Source organism: Lissotriton vulgaris, chromosome 9, assembly GCF_964263255.1.
Source record: "Lissotriton vulgaris chromosome 9, aLisVul1.2, whole genome shotgun sequence".
Classification (NCBI taxonomy): Eukaryota; Metazoa; Chordata; class Amphibia; order Caudata; family Salamandridae; genus Lissotriton; species Lissotriton vulgaris.
This window is the reverse complement of record NC_141697.1, coordinates 896,128,611-896,146,922: the sequence shown is the minus strand read 5'-3', so window position 1 is coordinate 896,146,922 and position 18,312 is coordinate 896,128,611. Positions and strand designations below refer to the sequence as shown.

The following is an 18,312-nucleotide window of genomic DNA, read 5'->3' as shown; positions in this document are numbered from 1 at the left end:
CTTATATTTTACTTTACTGAGATCTACTGACTTCCTTGTTGTGGGTAGTGTGTTCCAGAATGCAAATGCTACTTACCAGTATGCATCTGTTCTTGGCATGTAGGGCTGCTGACATTCATATCTGTGCATAGATCGCCGCCTAGTGTTGGGTCCGGATGATTGCACATTGTTGTCCTGGAAGAGTCTTCGAAGTATCACGAGATAGGTGGCTCCTCCCCTGGACTACAGTGCGCATGGGCATCGCCTCCATCCCCAGATTGTTTTTAGCCATTGTGGCCGAGATGGAGTGAACTATGTGAGTGATGACCATGCTATGAGCATATACATGAATACTGCAGCTGCTACAGGCGCCGGCGAGGAGGGCGGGCGATATGAATGTCAGCAGCCCTACATGCCAAGAATAGATGCATACTGGTAAGTAGCATTTGCAGTTCGAGGCATGTGGGCTGCTGAATTCATATCTGTGCATAGAATACATAGCAGTCCCTCCATTAGCGGCGGCCGCCCGTGCCAGCTGCAGCAGTTTGGAAAAGTGTCTTGAGAACAGCCTGCCCTACAGCTGCCTGCTGTTTAGAGTGCACGTCTACACAGTAATGTTTAGTAAATGTATGTGTGGTAGACCATGTGGCTGCTCTACATATGTCCTCTAAGGGAATGTTTCCAAGGAAGGCCATAGAGGCCCCCAACTTTCTGGTGGAGTGGGCTCTCAGTGGAATTGTAAGAGTGCGTTTAGCCTTTGCGTAACAGATCTGAATACATTTCACGATCCACCTAGCAATACCAGCCTTGGAAATAGTGTTACCCTTGTGGTGTGATGCAAAGGCAACGAAAAGCTGCTTAGTCTTTCTAAAATCCTTGGTCCTGTCAATGTAATACATTAGGGCCCTTTTAACGTCAAGGGTGTGGAGCATCCGCTCCGCCAGCGACTCAGGATTTTGAAAAAACACTGGCAACTCGATTGTTTGGTTCATGTGGAATTGAGACACAACCTTGGGTAGAAATTTAGGGTTAGTGCGAAGCACCACCCTGTTAGCATGGACTTGGAAAAAAGGCTCTTGGATGGTGAGGGCCTGCAACTCGCTAACCCTCCGTAGCGATGTAATTGCTACTAAGAAAGCCACTTTCCAAGTCAGGAACTGAAGCTCGCAAGAGTGTAGTGGCTCAAAAGGAGGACCCATCAGCCTTGTAAGAACCACATTGAGGTTCCATTCTGGAGCTGGTGGTGTCCGTGGTGGAATGACCCTTTTGAGTCCTTCCAGAAATGCTTTGATAGCAGGCACTTTGAAAAGTGAAAGGTGTTGCCTATTCTGGAGGTATGCGGCCATCGCAGACAGGTGAATGCAGATGGAAGTATACGCCAAATTGCATTGGCACAGATGGAACAGGTAACAGATGATGTTCTGAATGGAAGCATCCAACGGGTTAATGTCATGGTTCGCACAATAAATGACAAACCGCTTCCATTTAGCCGCATAACATGCTCTAGTAGTGGGCTTTCTTGCCTCCCGAATGATGTCCATGCAATCCGGGGGAAGATTGAGGTAGCCAAACTCTAGGACTTCAGGAGCCAGATCGCCAGGTTGAGCTGCTGCGGGTCTGGGTGCTGAATGTCGCCATGGCTCTGCGTCAGAAGGCTGGGTGTGAGATGAAGCCTTTGATGCGGTACCACGGAAAGTTCCAGAAACGTGGTGTACCATGGTTGGCGAGCCCACGTTGGAGCAACCAGGATGAGAGTCATCGAGTGCTGCCTGAGCTTGCGCGCCACCAGCGGTATCAGAGGTGCTGGGGGAAAAGCGTACGCAAATCTGCATGACCAGTTCATCCATATCGCATTGCCCTGCGATTGCGGGTGTGGGAACCTGGCAGCGAAGCTTTGGCATTTTGCGTTCTCCCTTGTGGCGAACAGGTCTATCTCTGGATGACCCCACCTTTGGAAGTACGGTTGGAGTACTGATGGATGTATCTCCCACTCGTGCATTTGGTGGCTGTGCCTGCTGAGCAGGTCCGCCATCTGATTGTCTTTGCCTGGGAGATGTTCTGCCATCAGGAAAATGTTCCTCTGAATGGCCCACTTCCACATGCTCTGAGCCAGATGAGACAGCTGCGGAGAGTGTGTGCCCCCCTGTTTCTGAATGTAGTACATGGCCGTCATGTTGTCCGTCCGGATCAACACGACCTTGTTGCACAGATGTACTTTGAATGCCTTTAAGGCCATGAAGATTGCCATCAGTTCCAATACATTGATGTGCATCTTCCTTTGCTGTAGTGTCCATAGTCCCTGCACTGTGTAGTGGAGTACATGCGCTCCCCATCCCTGGAGAGAAGCGTCCGTCGTAAGGATAATCTGTGGCACAGGCTCTTGGAACGGTCGGCCCTTGCAAAGGTTTTGTGGATTCCACCAATGCAGAGAGTTGTACGCCCGACCGCTCACCAACACTAGGTCTGTTAGTTGCCCGTGAGCCTGAGTCCACTGACGTGCCAGGCACTCCTGAAGCGGACGCATATGTAACCTCGCGTGCGGGACAATGGAGATGCAGGAGGCCATCCTGCCTATCAACTGCATGAACACTTTCGCTGGAAGCGAGTGCTGAGGTCTGAATCTCTGGATCAGCGTCTGGATACTGGCGACTCTCACTGAATTTGGCTGCGCAGTGGCCGCCAGAGTGTTTATTGTCGCGCCCAAATACTGCCGTATGCGGGCGGGCTGGAGATGGGATTTTGGGTAATTCAGTGAGAATCCCAGATCGTGTAGGAGATGAATGGTGCGGGACACGTGGTTGGCGCACTGTTGTTCCGACTTCGCCTGAATGAGCCAGTCGTCCAGATAGGGATAGACGTGGATGTTTTGACGTCTTAGATGCGCCGCCACGGTCGCCAGGCACTTCGTAAAGACCCTGGGCGCTGTGGTGACTCCAAAAGGCAGAACCCTGAACTGGTAGTGCTGGTCTTGAATGGTGAACCTTAGGTACTTCCTGTGTGAAGGATGCAGGGGAATGTGAAAGTATGCATCCTTGAGATCCAGAGTAGCTAGGAAGTCCCCTTGCCGAAGCAGCGGGAGAACCTGCTGCAACGTGAGCATATGGAAATGTTCTGACAGAATGTACCAGTTGAGGGGCCTGAGGTCCAGGATGGGCCTGAGGGATCCGTCCTTTTTGGGGATTAGAAAGTACAGAGAGTAAACCCCTGTTCCCCTTTCTTGCAGTGGAACGAGCTCTATTGCCCCTTTTTGCAGCATGACTTGGACTTCCTGCTGCAACAAGTGCAAGTGCTCGCCGGACATAGGACGGTGTCTTGGAGGTATGTTTGGTGGAGTGGAAGTGAGTTCCAGACAATAACCGTATTGGATAAGAGATTTGACCCACCTGTCCGTGGTGATGGATTTCCACGCGGGCAGGAACTGCTGGAGTCTTCCCCCGACTGGTGTTGTGTGGTCGTGGGGCAGTGACAAGGCGTCACTGTTTGCTGGCGGTGGAGGACCTGGAGCTGTTATTTCCACGTCCTCTGCCTTTGACGTTGTTGCCCCAATAACCCCCTCTACCCTTGTTGGTGTATGAGGATTGGGTGTTGCTTTTAAAGTATTGTGTGGATTGTGACGCTTGACCCCTTGAGGTGCCTCTGTTATTGGAGCGGCGAAAGGAACCACCCCGAAACTGCTGGGACTGTAAGGCACCCATAGATTTAGCAGTGTCAGTGTCTTTTTTCATTTTTTCAAGGGTTGCATCCACTTCTGGCCCAAACAGGTGGTCTGGATTAACTGTTTGGTTTAAGATGGTAGTCTGAATGTCTGGTTTAAAGCCTGATATTCTAAGCCATGCATGCCTACGCAGTAGCACGCTAGTATTTATAGCTCTGGAGGCGGTATCAGCCACGTGCAGTGCGCACTTGATTGAAGCGTTGGTGATAAGCTTCCCCTCCTGAATCAACATTTCAGCTCCCTCCTTGTACTGATCAGGTAAGTGCTGTAGAAGGGTTTCTAGGGTGTCATAGTGCGCCCTATCGTAGCGTGCGAGTGGTGCCTGCGTGTTTGAAATGCGCCACATATTAGCTGCCTGCGCAGCAATACGTTTCCCTGAAGCTTCAAAGACCTTAGATTCTTTGTCTGGGGGAGGAGCATCACCCGTGGTCTGTGAGTTTGCCCGCTTACGTGCGTTGGAGACAACCAAAGAGTCCAGTGGCAACTGTCCATTGATGTACGTTGGATCAGTGGGCGCTGCCTTGTATTTTTTGTCAATACGAGGATTAATGACTCTTGCCCGGGTGGGCTCCCTGAAAACCTCAGGCGCATGCTTTAGCACTCCTTTGAGCATTGGCAATGTCTTGACAGTCTTTTCAGCCACTGAGAAAGTGTCAAAAAGAAAATCGACATCCACTGGGTCCGCATGGAGGTCGACATCATGATTGGCCGCAGCTCTCTCAATGAGAGCGTTGAAGGCTGCAGAGTCCTCTGTTGGGGAAGTTTTCGCAGCAAAAAGCTGCGGCTCGTGTCCTGACTGAGGGTCCTCAGGGTCGCCTCCAGCAGACCATGGCTCATTGACATCCTCTGGATCCGAGTACGCTGGATAATTGTACTCCTCCTCCTCGTCCCCGTCACCCTCCCCAGCGTTAGAGTGAGTGGTTGAGAGCTCCAGACCTTGTGGAGATGCAGGCTCCATAGGGGCAGATGCACCCGCAGAGTCCAACTTCTTTTTAAGGGGAATATGAAAATGCTCCAACACAGGCTCCGGGGTGATCTTCCTTTTAAGGAGAGAGAGCTTGCCTGTGTTGGCATCGATGACAACCTCTCGACACTCCTCGTCCGCTAGTGGCTGGTGCCGTGGCTTCGGCACTACCAGGGATGCTTTCGGCGTAGACACCAGCTTCAAGGGCACCCCGGCCCCATGTTTCGGAGCGAAAGCCTTCGGCGCCGTCTTCGGCGGCAGCGTGAAGTGAATCGGCGTTTGCGCCTTCGCCGGTTTCTGGGGAGGCTTCGGCGTCACATCCTTCGGCTCGAGAGCCACTGCCTCCTTCCGAATACGCTGAAGGGACTCCGTGACCTTCTTGGTAAATGAGGGGGAGGGCCGGACCGGCTCGAGCGAGTCCTCCGAGTCCGGATTCGGGTCGGCGACCGAAGGCGCAGTCTTCGGAGCCGATACAGCACCTCCCTTTGCTTTGTCGACCGGGATCGGTGCAGCCAGAGACATGGGGTCGTCCTGATGCTTCTTCGAGGCTTTCTTAGGGTCATCGACCTTCTTGGCGTCGACGCGGCTCTTCAGAGCGTCGACCAGCTTTGGCGCCGACGCAGCCGCGTCGGGCGTGTTCGCCTTCCACTTCGACCCGGGGGTCTTCGGATCGGCCATTTTGGCGTGGCTCTTGAGCTCGGCGGCCATCTTGTATTTCTTCGGCGCCGAGGCCTCTGGAGCCTTTGATCCCACCAGTGCGACTTGCACTTTCGGTTTCGATACAGATGGTGTGGACCCCGATGCCTTCACTTTCGGTTTCTGTACCGGGAGTGGCGCATCACCAATGTCCGTGGCCGGGCCCGGAGGCGGGGCCTTGGGACGAGTATTGAGGTCTTGGGTAAGGCCCGAAGGCGATCCCTCGACCTGGGCCTTATGCTGGGGTTCGGCCCCGGAGTCAGTATGCGGATGCTCCTCTTCCGAGCTATCCTCTACGGTGGCAATGGCCCCGTCGTCGTCCCCTACCTCCTCGACGACTTCCTCGAACTCTTCGTCTCCCGCGTCGTAGTCTTCTTCCTCCGACGCCGGGTTAGAGTCCGAAACATTAAGGATGGTGTCATCTTCAACATCTTCTTCAAAGATGTTTGCCGGTGGGGGTGCCGATAACTGGGCCTGCAGTCTTGCGGCCCGACGTAGCTTGAGAGTCTTCTTCGACCGGAACTTGGAACAGGCCATACACCTGGCCTCGTCGTGGTCCGGCGACAAGCATCTGTTGCACACTGGGTGCACGTCGAGGTGTGAATACTTTGAGGCACACCCTGGGCACCTCTTAAACGGAGTTCTTTCCATGTTGAAGTATTCTGGAGCGTCGTGTAGGCCCGTCCGCGCCGACAGCACGCGGAAGGGCAGCAAGTGTTCGGAGCCGAGGAATAAACCAACCCGAACGATAGACAATACCGACGCGAGTCCTAAAGACCTTTTGGTCTCAAGTAAGGAAAGTTAAACAACTATCGATTCCAACAGCGGGAACCGAAACACATCCGAACCCAATGGCGGAAAAAAACAATCTGGGGATGGAGGCGATGCCCATGCGCACTGTAGTCCAGGGGAGGAGCCACCTATCTCGTGATACTTCGAAGACTCTTCCAGGACAACAATGTGCAATCATCCGGACCCAACACTAGGCGGCGATCTATGCACAGATATGAATTCAGCAGCCCACATGCCTCGAACACGGCTCGGGTGCAAACAACCAAGTCTATGCCTCCCCTCCCTTGGTGTCGAGCTAATCCTCCTTACATTGTTGCTGCATGTACTGTACATGTTCTAAAGGTGAAGGAAGTTTGACCTGTTGCTCCTTGAATGTAACTATGACGAGGGGAAAACTGAAAGGACGGTTTATAAGCTAATTAGATGGACACTATATTCCTTTCTGAAATCCTAGAATAAATTTAGGCCTCTTCCCTCCATCCCCACTAGGGTGGCCATCAGCTTTGTTTGCTGGATAGTTTGCTGATTTTCCAACTTTCTGCAAATGCCAACTTCCTAACTTCCCTGTTTTCTCTTGGCTCTTAGGTTCTTCCTCATGTACCTCATTAACAAGGACGACACGGAGCACACTGGGCAGGTAATGCATACACCGTGATCACATTATACCAGCTGGGTCATCTAAGGAAAAGCCACATAAGAAACCAGAGGATATAAATAACAAATCAGTGAATTAACTAATACATCAAAATAGAAACCAATACACTGATGTGACTACTTGCTTTAAGTAGCCCAATGCAAAGGTTGGACAAAAGCATTTATACTTCTCCCAAATGCAGTGTACCATGCAGACGAGATCAGGGCATGCTCCACTAAGTGAACAAGCATTAGTGCACCTTGAAAAAGGAGGGAAAAGTCAGGGAAAGCGAATAGGTGAAATGTTAAGAGGACCGTATAAAGGTAAAACAAGCATTAACCAGCAGCAGCACTAGTTTTAAGATAATAAGGATAAAGTAATTCAGAGATAGGACATTCTTCATCTGCATTATGGGTTTTGAAAACCAAGCACCATATTTATCATTATTTTAGGCAACGCAGCAAAACACCTTGCTGCGCTGTGTGAAAAGGATAGGGCAGGAATGCACCATATCCATCAAGATATGGTGCATTCCTTCTCTCTCCCTGCGCTGGTGCACAAACTGCTGCCTAGCGCCAATGCAGGCACCCTTGCACCATGGTGCAAGGGTGCTCGTGTTACAGGTAGGGTTATTTTTGTGCAGGAAGTGACACATTCCTGCATAAAAACAATCCTCAGAGGCTTTTTCCTCTTTGTGTGTGTACTGCATGTATATGTATATGTATAGGCATTTATATAGCGCACTACTTACCCGGAGGGTCCCAAGGCGCTTCGACCGCTGCGAAACCCTTCCTGGCTTCCCTGAGAGATGGTCCCTTAATGGGTATCTCCAGGGTGAGACCAGGCATCCCCGGCGGTCTGGTGGGGCCGTTAGTGAAGATGAGGCAAGCTAATGCCCAGAGTTGCCGAGTGTGATCGCTGATCAGAGTGGGCACCGAGGCGAGAGAATTATCGAGGCCGCTGACCCTGGTCCAGAAACCTGCCGCGCCGGGAATCGAACCCTGGTCCCGGGCCGTCCTCTGCTCTCGGGTCTGCCGCCTCTAACCAGTGAGCCACACTACTTCAGAATGCAGCACATGTTGAAAGAGGAAAAAACGAGTACAAATAAAGATATTTCTCCTTGTCACGCCTCCCCTGGGAAGCCGTAGCATTCTGATGCATTCCCAGGTCTACCAGTATGGATGTACGTCAGTACAACGCGATCTTTTAGATCGCGGTACTTTACAACGCTGCCATTACAACGCAAGTCGTTACAACGACTTGCATTGGTGTGCGCGGATTGAGGAATATTATAATTCTATATTCCAACACCAGCCCACGTAACAGTAGGGAAGGTGTTGGAATATAAAATTACAATATTCCTTATCCAACAGCGCCATCCAGCGCAAGTCGTAGTAACGACTTGCGTTGTAATGGCATTGTTGTAAAGGTACTGCGGTGTAAACACTGCGTTGTAAACGATGTTTTCCACCAGTATTGGTAGATCCGGGAATGCTTCAGAATCAGTAGGTGAATGCATGGGAACACCCATGTTCGCCCATGAAACGCCTCCGTGGGACAGACTAATGCAAGGCAGTGACATGCGCTGCCTTGCATCACTCCAGATTTACCGAGCCACGCAGAGCCACACAAGGTGGCCTTGCACGGCTTGGTAACTCTCATAATACGTTTTGCATCAGCCTGTGTCCTCCTGAGTGGAGCAAGTGTATCGGAAAACCCTTAATAAATATGCCCCCAAGTTTTTGGGACAATTCAGTATAATGCTCCAGTCAAACATGTAAATGCTATTGTAGTAACAATCACATAATAGTATTTCCAACCCCACTTAATGCCACACACCAGCTGCTTCGAACTGCTACCAATCAAAATGCATGATTTCTAATACCTCATGGTACATACATTACAGCAGCAGGCACATTAACTGCTGAGCTATCTTATAGTTAATAGTGGACATACAGTGTGTCAGACCTCTGCATCGCACGTGTATTGAGTAGCACATCTGTTCCTTATGCCATCCATAGCCATAGCGAAGCCAGGGTAGTTTCAAAAGGAGCTCTTCTAGGGCAGGGCTGAAGTACCTTTTTAATTATTCAAGGTCTAGTCGTGTAATCCGTCTAACGATTTCCGAGCCAAAGATAACTAAAGTCTATGCCTCTTTGTCCTAGGAATCTTATGTCTGGAAGATGTACCAGGAACGCTGCTGGGATTTCTTCCCTGCTGGAGACTGCTTCCGCAAGCAATATGAGGATCAGTTGAGCTAAGGAGCTCGCCAGGTGTAGAGAGACACCTGTACACCTACGACGAGCCTGCAAAAGTGCAACATTTTCAAGGCACGCAACATCAACAGAGGAACGAGACTCTGCTTCTATTTAAAAGACCCTCTAACTCTCGAAAGACCCCTGCTCCCCCTTACCTCTAGAGTATTCTCCAAGCGTATTCCCAAAAGCAATAATGGAACACAAGTGGGGAGGATATGTGCCAATGAAAACATTCTACATCGATTTTGAACACTGCTGGAATGAACTACTGAGCAACAGCCGCTGCTACCCCAAACTTTGACGGAGACACTCTTTAGTGATTCGTACCCAAAGCCCTCTCCACCCCTACCCAGTTACATACTCATTCAATCACAGCCTTCATTAGCATTCAAGTGAAGTGACTTTAAAAACAAAACTGTGCTCAGCTATGGAAACAGCGTCTACTTAATCACTGCAAAACAAATCAAAAAAGGTGTATGTTTGGGGAAAGATGCTGCCAGTGCTCAAGCACCCGAAGAGCGAGGAGCTGTGCAAACTGTAAATGGGAAAGATGTTCTTGGAACAATTTACAGAGTACGGGTTTTATTTGTTAAGGGAAAATAACACAGTGCACTTCATTCATCTAAGGGATTGTCCCCGAAGAAACTTTTTTACCAACTGAAGTGAAGATGATTCTTTCAGAGGTGTTTCAAACGGGTGCATGTTCTGTGGACTTTGTTTCAGGAAACAAACCCTTCGGCAAACCAACCATCTCTTCCTATATGTGTGGCCTACCGCTTGACAGGCACTTATCTGAGAGAGTGTAGAATTTTACCTTCTGTAGGTTTACAGTGGGTTGAAAAATGTGCCTTTTACAGTGGAGATGGGGACACCACATTATGTTCCACTTTGTAAAGACTTTTGAGAGAAGGCAGCAGTCTTAGCAATGCACATGTGCATTTGTGGAATGTAAGTCAGACTGTTTTGTAATTTTAATTGTATGTGTAATGAGTGTTTTTGGTGGCCAGAAACGAATAATGCAGCCAAGAGACCAGCAACAGGTCTTGAGAGATTAGCTGCTCCTTTTTGAGCCAACCAGAAGAGTCAATTGCCTTTGTGAGGAGATCTTGCCTGGCTATCTTTTCTGACCCAGGTGGTTCCTTACCTTATTTATTTGAGGTCTTATTTTCTGTGCAGTCAAACCGGAAGGGATTTCAGGCAGGAGGCGAGACTTTTTGCACTGCAACAGAGATCAGGGTTTACTCCATAACATTTAAACACCGATCACATCCAACGACACCCAGTCAAGGTGTATCGTACAGAAGGCCTGCTTCTGTGGACCCTTTGGTTTGCTGCAGTCATGGTCTTTTAACAAGAAAATTGGGCCTTGCTGTTGTCTGGGGTTCACAGAAAGCAGTTTTCATCCACCATTAAATGCAAGTATAGCTCATTGTTTGACCCCTGAAGTGGTCAGATGCTGAAGTACTGATATTTTATGAATATTTAAACACCATTGGTGAGCTTAAGAATCAGGGTAATCTGGTTCTGCTGCTTTACAATAACGGGCATCTTAGCCGCGTCTTCGGTTCCTATCCAGTTGGAAATGGCTTTCGAGAGTAGGTTTGATTCACTGCCCGAGTTAAAGCAACACTCAATGTCTCATGTTTGTATTGTCCACTGAAATATTGTTTGAAACTCTTGAATTTCAATGCAGATTAAACAGTTACCATATTGCATGAAGATTTCGGAGCTTCCCAGATACCACAAATTCTATTCTACACATGAAACGGTGGATTCTAAACACATCCTTTAATAGACAGCTTCCACCTGGCAGTACATACTTCTATACAACTTAATGAGGGTTAGAGATGGACCCTGTTTAAAATTCGAATGAAATTTCTATAGAGTGAAATAAATGCTATTGAATAGCTCAACATAGATACCCTCTAAAACATATTGCAAGAGAAGAATTATGGTGAGAATTGGGGCTCCACTCGCATCCAGCTTGCCTGCCGCAGTAGTGGATGTTTTCTACAGCCCACAATTCTTTCTGCTGTATCTCGTTAAGCATCTTCTGAACCTGCAGTATTTAAGGGTTGCAATGTGTGTAAGTAGTGATGGATGTTAAAGAGTGAGGGATAGGGAAAAGTGACGCATATTCTGGAAGAAAAACAATGCACCAAGCATTTTAAAGCCTTAGAGGGGGAGAGCCGCTGTCGGATTGCATGCAGAAAATCCAGCCTGCTTTTTCGACAGATGATCGTGTATCACTGCGATTAACATCTCAGCCTCTTTCCAGACTAATGTAATTAGCTCCGTGTCGCTTAATATATTTTCATGTAAAATAAAAAAATATATTGTTGCTGCAGATTCAGTTGTATGTAATTATTTTTTTATTCCCAAGGAGCAGATGAAAATCTTTCTCAGTCAGAAGAAACAGTCCAAGTATGGAGAAGAAATCTACCAGTTTACCAATTGTTAAGCCCATGATAGAATATTCCTCTGTCCTCTGGCAGACCTCCGTACTTCTGTTGTTCATCCACATTAGAAGTCACTCTTTATGTGAACACAAAGTTTAACTTTTTCTTTGTCTGCAACATCCACGACCTCTAAAAATGTTCACCATCAGACTGGCCTTTTTCCCCAATGTTTGTTGAATATACATGTTTTTATCTCAGTTATTTATTGCTGTTTTGTAAAGTATATGTGCCTAGGCAGCGATTATTTTCCCTCTGTTTGTGTTGCACCTCTTGCTCACAAAATGAAGTGTGCCTCTCACTCAGGGGTGAACCACCTTTCTTCAACAAACACCACTCCCGTTAGGCAGAGCGGTACCTCTACTTTTCTGAATGGTAACAGGTCTCCTTGAACCAACTGAATAGTGTTAGAAAGGTCAGATGATCACATTTGTTTTTCAGGATAATGACGTCTCTCTTCTCTGTGTCCATTCACCACAATGGCCAATGTGAAGAAATCTGAGAATGCAGGCATATTTTCTAGCCTCTTCATGGTAACATCCATCTCCATTCTCACCAGCCGAGTCACAGAAGAGACAATGGTTGTACAAGAAGATCACGGTGTGTTGGCAGTGGGTGACTTAAGTATCTGTTTAGCCCGCCCAGAGTCTTCTGTTATGCTGTAGTTACTCTTGTCAAATCAAATGTTAGGCAAGTGATTGTCATATTTGAGTTTAACAACTCTCCGGACCTCTGGCAATGGCGATATGTTGCTGCTGGTCAACTGTGGGAGATGCTGCAACTGAGGGAAACAAGAGAAGAAAAAGGATAAAGCAGGATGTTGATAGGTGAGAAGAATGACACAGAGAACATTATGGGGAAGCCTGTTAATTTTCATGTTAAGTCAACAAAAGCCTTCTAAACACTTTATTTGTGTTTATATTTACTTATAACGGTTGCCCTTCAAACAGAGGTGCTATGCATTGCAAGCATTCTGCAATTAAGGATGAAACCAGTTACTTATCTGTAACTACAGTTCACTACCAGGATGCCTTTATAGACCAGTATGAAACTGAAATATGAAATGTTACAAAATATCAGCGAGCCTCTGAACGAAGAAAAGAAAGGGCAGCGTGTGAATCTGTGAAAGATACCAACACTGCAGAAGTGTGGTTTCTGAAGGATACTTACAACCTCAGATTGCTCACCTTTTGAATATTACCCAGGCATCACATTGGGTCTGGAAATTTTCAAGCAGTACCTCTGCACGCCGGTGGGTGGCATTGTGAAGCTTCACACTAAAGTCGTGCTGCTCTGCAAGTCTCGCCCAAGGTCAGAGATACCAGAATCACCACCTCTGTCAAAATCCTGTTGGAAGAAGCCCTTGAAAGAGAGGAGACACAAATCTTGACACCATACGCCAGGAAGAATGTCGCCACAACCTTTGACTTGCCTGACATGGCGTCTGATCAATAACTAGTGGAGGAACAATCAGGATTCAGTGCCTGTGGTTTCATTGGACCCAGAGTGGTTTCTGCAGACTTGACCACCTGAGGCACCATCTCATACGCCCCAGCCATTTCTACCATACCCAGAGTTTCCAACACCTGGAACACATCTGTCAGTCTTTCTGCACACAATGTGCTGCATTTTCAGTTGGCCATGATTCCATCTGGTGCTCCAGCTGACCACATGGGTCCTACCAATCAGTGCTTTTCACACAGTTGCTGCTGTTGCCTCCTGTGTCATGCGTGAATTCAATCACGACTCCAAATATGCCAGCAGGGTCAACACCAAGAGCAACGCCACCTAATTGGCCATCCAGCGTTCGCCATCCTCTGAGCCAGCAACCAATATCTGATCACACACGGCACCACAGATGATGCTGCTGACCCTCCCACCCGACACCGCAGGCTCCGCACATGACACCACTGCCGCTGATAATGACACCCTAGTCACTGATGCCCCAGCCACTATTTCCACCTTCACTGGCAGCACAAAGGTCAGAGAGTCCAGCACTGATGCCCCACCACCCAAGGAGAGAGGCTGAGCTGCTCTTGGAAGAATGAACTTATATCTTCAAGAAAACAGCCCCTCAAGAAGATCCCAGTGCCGATGATGAAGGGGACGGCTCATTGGATCCAGACTTTGCAGTATTGAAAGATGCCAGTGGGCTTGATACCTCACAGGAATAGGAACTTCTGTCACTGATGGGCCCTCCTATACCGGAAGTGACCTCCTACAGGTGAAATCCAACATCCTGACTTAGGTTCTGTGCTCCACGTCTCTCATAGCAGAAACCTTACTTCTGTTTGATGAGTCGCTAATGGAGCAATACTGGCCATATGGGAGAAACTGACAACCTCTGCCGCCATCTTAAGACTGGCCAGCAATATAAGGCAGCCCTAGGACATCCCAGCTTTTTATCTGCTCAACCATCCCCAGAGATCCTGATTGTGCAGGCATCTTGTACCTTTAAAATGGCATCAGAATCCTTTACCTCTACATCGGCTGACTAGGAATTGACGGAGCTGGAAAAAATTGCTAAGAAAATGTTTTCGGCAAGGAATAAGGCTTTCAAATGTATAAATACCTCTTGTTCATCGAGTAGAAATGTACATGCCCTGTTGGATTCCCTACAGGTGGTTATCACCACTCTTTCTGACAACCTGCAAACACATTTTACAGAGCTGGTAGTAGATGCTCAGGCTGCCACAAAGCAGGTGACACACTCTGGACTGGATAATGTGGATCCAATGGCAAGAGCCATGGGGACAGCCATCATCAAGCCTAGTTAAGAAATGTAGGGACATATTTATGTACAAGTGATGCAGTGCAATGCAGTGCAATGCAGAAAGTCACCTTGATGCTCCTGGTGACAGGGAAAGGGCAGGAATGCACCGTACTTAACATTATATGGTGCATTCCTGCCTTTTTCCAGCTCTGGAGCACAATGTGCTCCTAGCACCAATGCAGGCAAGACTTAACAATCTTTAGAGTCATATTTCTCTTTCTATGTGTGATGCAGGATGCAATACACATAAAAAGAGGAAAAAACAAAGATAAATAAATATATTTTTCCTTGTTACGCCTCCCCTGAGGATGGGTAGCAGTATTGGTGCAGTCCCAGGTCTACCACTTATAGTAAATCTGTGAATGTGTCAAAATCTATGGGTTTTGCGTCGGAGGACCAATGCACCACCAATGGAATGGTTATGCAATGCAGCGATTTGTGCAGTGTTGCGTTACTTTGGATTTATCAAGCCACTCAGGGCCATACAAGGGGGCCTTGCCTGGCATGACAAGTCGCATCTTGAGGTATGTGTCACTTTTGCCCGTTGCGTGGCGCAGAAACGAAGCAACCCATTGATAAATATGGCCCTCGGGTTTTTCGCCAGATGCACAGATGCTAATGGACCTTCCATTCAACGGATCCCGGCCCTTTGGTGCCAAAGCAGACTCTGCATTAGAGAGGTTTAATGACAGTAAAGTCATGGCCACATCTGTTGGTCTCCAAATACAGCCACATTCGTTAGTCTCCAAATACAATCTAGAGACTGCCGTCAGTATTCTGAAATGTTGTGGCTTCAGCAGGGGCTTTTAATTTCAAGGCTGTCAACAGTTTGCAGCTCAAAAACAGCAGCAACAGGAGATGAACCCCGTATAGGAGCAATATAAAGGTTGAGGCAAGGGCAGAACACAAGCTGTCCTGCTCCCTACCTTCCCCTCCTCCTCAGCCACCACTGAAAAGCAGCTCTAGTTCCACCTTCCAAAACACACAGACAATTGGAGCACAGTTATTCTCCTTTCCACAAGCTTGAAAGGCCATAACTTCAGACCTTTAGGCCTTGTAAATTTTAGGGGGAGTATATGTCCTACCCTTCCAATAAACACCCCCTCCCTCCATCATCCGGATATGCTGCCTTGATCCTCAAGTGCACACTGGAGTTTGTTCCAGAGCAGGGTCAAGGGTGCTTCTCCTGGTACTTCCTGGTCCCCAAAAAGGATGGAGGCCTCCGTCCTATCCTAGACTATGAAAGGAAAAGTTCAAAATACTGCCTCTAGCTGAAGTTCTACCTGCTCTGGAAACAGAAGACTGGATAGTGTTTGTCGACCTGCAGGTGCCTATTTCCACATCCCTATCCTGCAGTCACATAGGAAGTTTTATCACTTCACGGGTCCGAGCACTACCAGTTTCCAGTCATTCTGTTTAGCCACACCTCCACTCCTCTACTCTTCACAAAGGTGATAGCAGAGGTTGCCAAACTCAGACCGGCGGAATCCTGGTATTCCCTTATCTCATCAAAATCGACTTTCAAGAGATAGTGTCTTGCCCACTTGCAGGCGAAAAACATGGGCTTTTCAATCAACCAGCCCAGATTTGACCTGGTGCTTTCTCAGGGCAACATCACAAAATTAAATGATAGACGGGGTGTTGAAACTTTTCAAAAACTTACCCCCAGTAACATCTGGATATGGCCCATCGTTATTTTTCTTGCCACATCACCCCAGTTTGGACCCAGCCATATGCAAATCAGGGCATCCTGTTCATAGGGGCAGTACTGGGCACCACATCCAGTCGAGCCTTCCCTCATGCCCAGAGGAATCAAGATATTTAGACTATGATTCACATGTTTCAGAGTGGAGCAACCATTCTAGTCCTGATGGGTCTTACTTACACCTGCTTGGTCTGCTATCCTCCTGCATTTGTTGGTCACCCATGCACCCTAACACGAGGAACCTCCAATGGTTCCTTTGCAAGTTATGGTTCAAACACAAAAAAGATCTCCAAAGCTGTATAAAACGTTCCAGTGGCACAATTGGAATTAGCACCCATCAAAAATGATAGCATCATTGATCTTCATAGCACCGTATGTCCATAGAAAAGATAGAAAGAGCAGGTCCAAAGTCCACTTGTAGTTGAAAAATGATCTTTATTGATAAGTATTAAACGTTTTTAAAATCCAAATAGTAAAGCACTGATTCTTTTAGCCAACGTGTTTATACATATATACAGCTATACACAACAAACAATATAAAAAGCACATAGTAAATCCTAAATACTATATACAAAGCTCATGTATTACCAAGATAGCTAGTTATCATTCAAAAAACAATTGACAATTATATTGGACAGGGCATCAACTAGAGATGATATAGCAATTCAAAACTCGAGAGGAAGGCATTCAGGGTGTACACAGTATTGTTCAACATGTATGAATATAAAGTTACAAAAGGGATAAAATAATTGGTTCATTAAACAAATATTTATGCTTGAGTTTTACAGTAAATCATAGAACACTCAATTGCTGTGTCTGAAATATAGCCACTTAAGCAGGATTCTGTGACATACCTCAAAATACAGTGTAGAAGGTTTTGGATATGTCCCACTCACGGACGAGAATACAGTTGAATTACACGAATCAGTCAAATGTCAATAATAATCCGTAAATCAAAATCAGACTGTATAATGCGCCATTTGATCTTAAAAGTTGGCTGTGACCATATACACAATCACAGGTAAACATAAAAGACATAAGAATCTAATTTCCTATTACTGACTCCATTTCATTGTTTCATGACATATTCATTTATCCTTGTAAGAGGGTGTGACTACCAAGTCACTAATGTTAAACAATAAGTTCCATCCATCATACGACTAGATAACTATTCCATATTAGTAGCAAAAAGAAGCACAAAGTTCCCCAGTAGGACTAGAAAGAAGGAGTGTGTGTGTGTAAGGTGTATATAGAGAAGATCAAGAGGGAAAGAAGAAAGGGAAATTTCCCTCTTGGGAACTAGAACCCTCACACACCCAGCAAGCTAGGTGTCATGCTTCATCATATGGGTCCTGCTCCTCGTAAGACTGGCGCTGCAATGTCTGACGGGCACCCACGAAGGGGCTCTTTAGCGAAGATCTTTTGTTCCAGCCATATGGTGCATGCGTGTGAGAGGGCAGAAAAAATGTGTAGTCGTGGAAAAGTGGTGGTGATTAAAAAAGGTAAGTTAGTCCACAAGGATTTTTAATAGCGTGGCTGACTCCCTTGGTTAAAATAGTGGGAGGGGAGATAGACGCTACGAATGTTAGTGGCGAAGATATCTGCAACCCTCTGTTTAGGTCGACATGTTTCTTGCTAATCTAGCAATTCCTCAGGACCTTGGTGTCTAGTACTACACAGTGAATTAAAAACTTAAACAACCTTTATTTTATTGGTCTGTGATGGGCAGGCCAACTGGTCCTGCCTCAAGTGGTGCAACCCTAAGTGTGTCCCTAAGGTGCCCCGCAGTCTGCTCCTGTGGGACCTGCACAGAGGAGTCAGGGACCCAAACGGCGTGCGGTCTCTGCCTGCAAACCTACCCCCACGTGTAATCCGTGCGGGATCCGGAGCGACTGGTCAAAAAAAAAAAAAAAAAAAAACTTCCATATAACAACAATTATAGGCCTTTCATTAATATTGCAAATCAACTTCAATCAGTCCAATAGAGCAACCTCACTGCACGACATGATAATCTAACAGTTAATAATGTACACAAACATAGTTTGCATACTGTTAATTTACGATCAATTATGATTGTACTGCACCCAGTGAAAATAATGTTGTCACACAAATACTTTAAGGCAATGCTCAAGCCTAGTTTTACTAAATGTGGCATAAATGAATTTAGATAATTTAATAAAGAAATATTGGGTGCATATTCTGATTATAAATTTCGCACAACCTCTTTTGACAGAATGTCACACAGATATTCCAAAGTTCACCCGATTTACAAATTGCTACTGAGTTGGAAAAAGAAAAAAGTGTCCCAAAGTTCAAATACTTATTTGGATTGTGAGAAGC

At 47.0% G+C, this 18,312-nt stretch overlaps 2 protein-coding genes across 13 annotated transcripts in view; one reads left to right on the top strand and one right to left on the bottom strand.

The window, feature by feature from the left end:
- Positions 1–11,385, top strand: part of RYR1 (ryanodine receptor 1) — a 1,215,008-nt gene extending 1,203,623 nt beyond the window's left edge. For all 11 annotated transcript variants that reach the window (XM_086938669.1, XM_086938668.1, XM_086938662.1 and 8 more), the window contains 2 exons: positions 6,732–6,783; positions 8,946–11,385. In XM_086938669.1, coding sequence (XP_086794795.1) covers positions 6,732–6,783; positions 8,946–9,041 — 148 coding nt within the window. In that variant the 3' untranslated portion in view covers positions 9,042–11,385. The remainder of the gene's footprint in view (positions 1–6,731; positions 6,784–8,945) is intronic.
- A 6-nt stretch (positions 11,386–11,391) lies between these two features.
- Positions 11,392–18,312, bottom strand: part of LOC147692460 (cyclin-dependent kinase-like 1) — a 304,602-nt gene continuing 297,681 nt past the window's right edge. For both annotated transcript variants that reach the window (XM_086938671.1, XM_086938672.1), the window contains exon 10: positions 11,392–12,275. In XM_086938671.1, the coding sequence (XP_086794797.1) occupies positions 12,174–12,275 (102 nt within the window). In that variant the 3' untranslated portion in view covers positions 11,392–12,173. The remainder of the gene's footprint in view (positions 12,276–18,312) is intronic.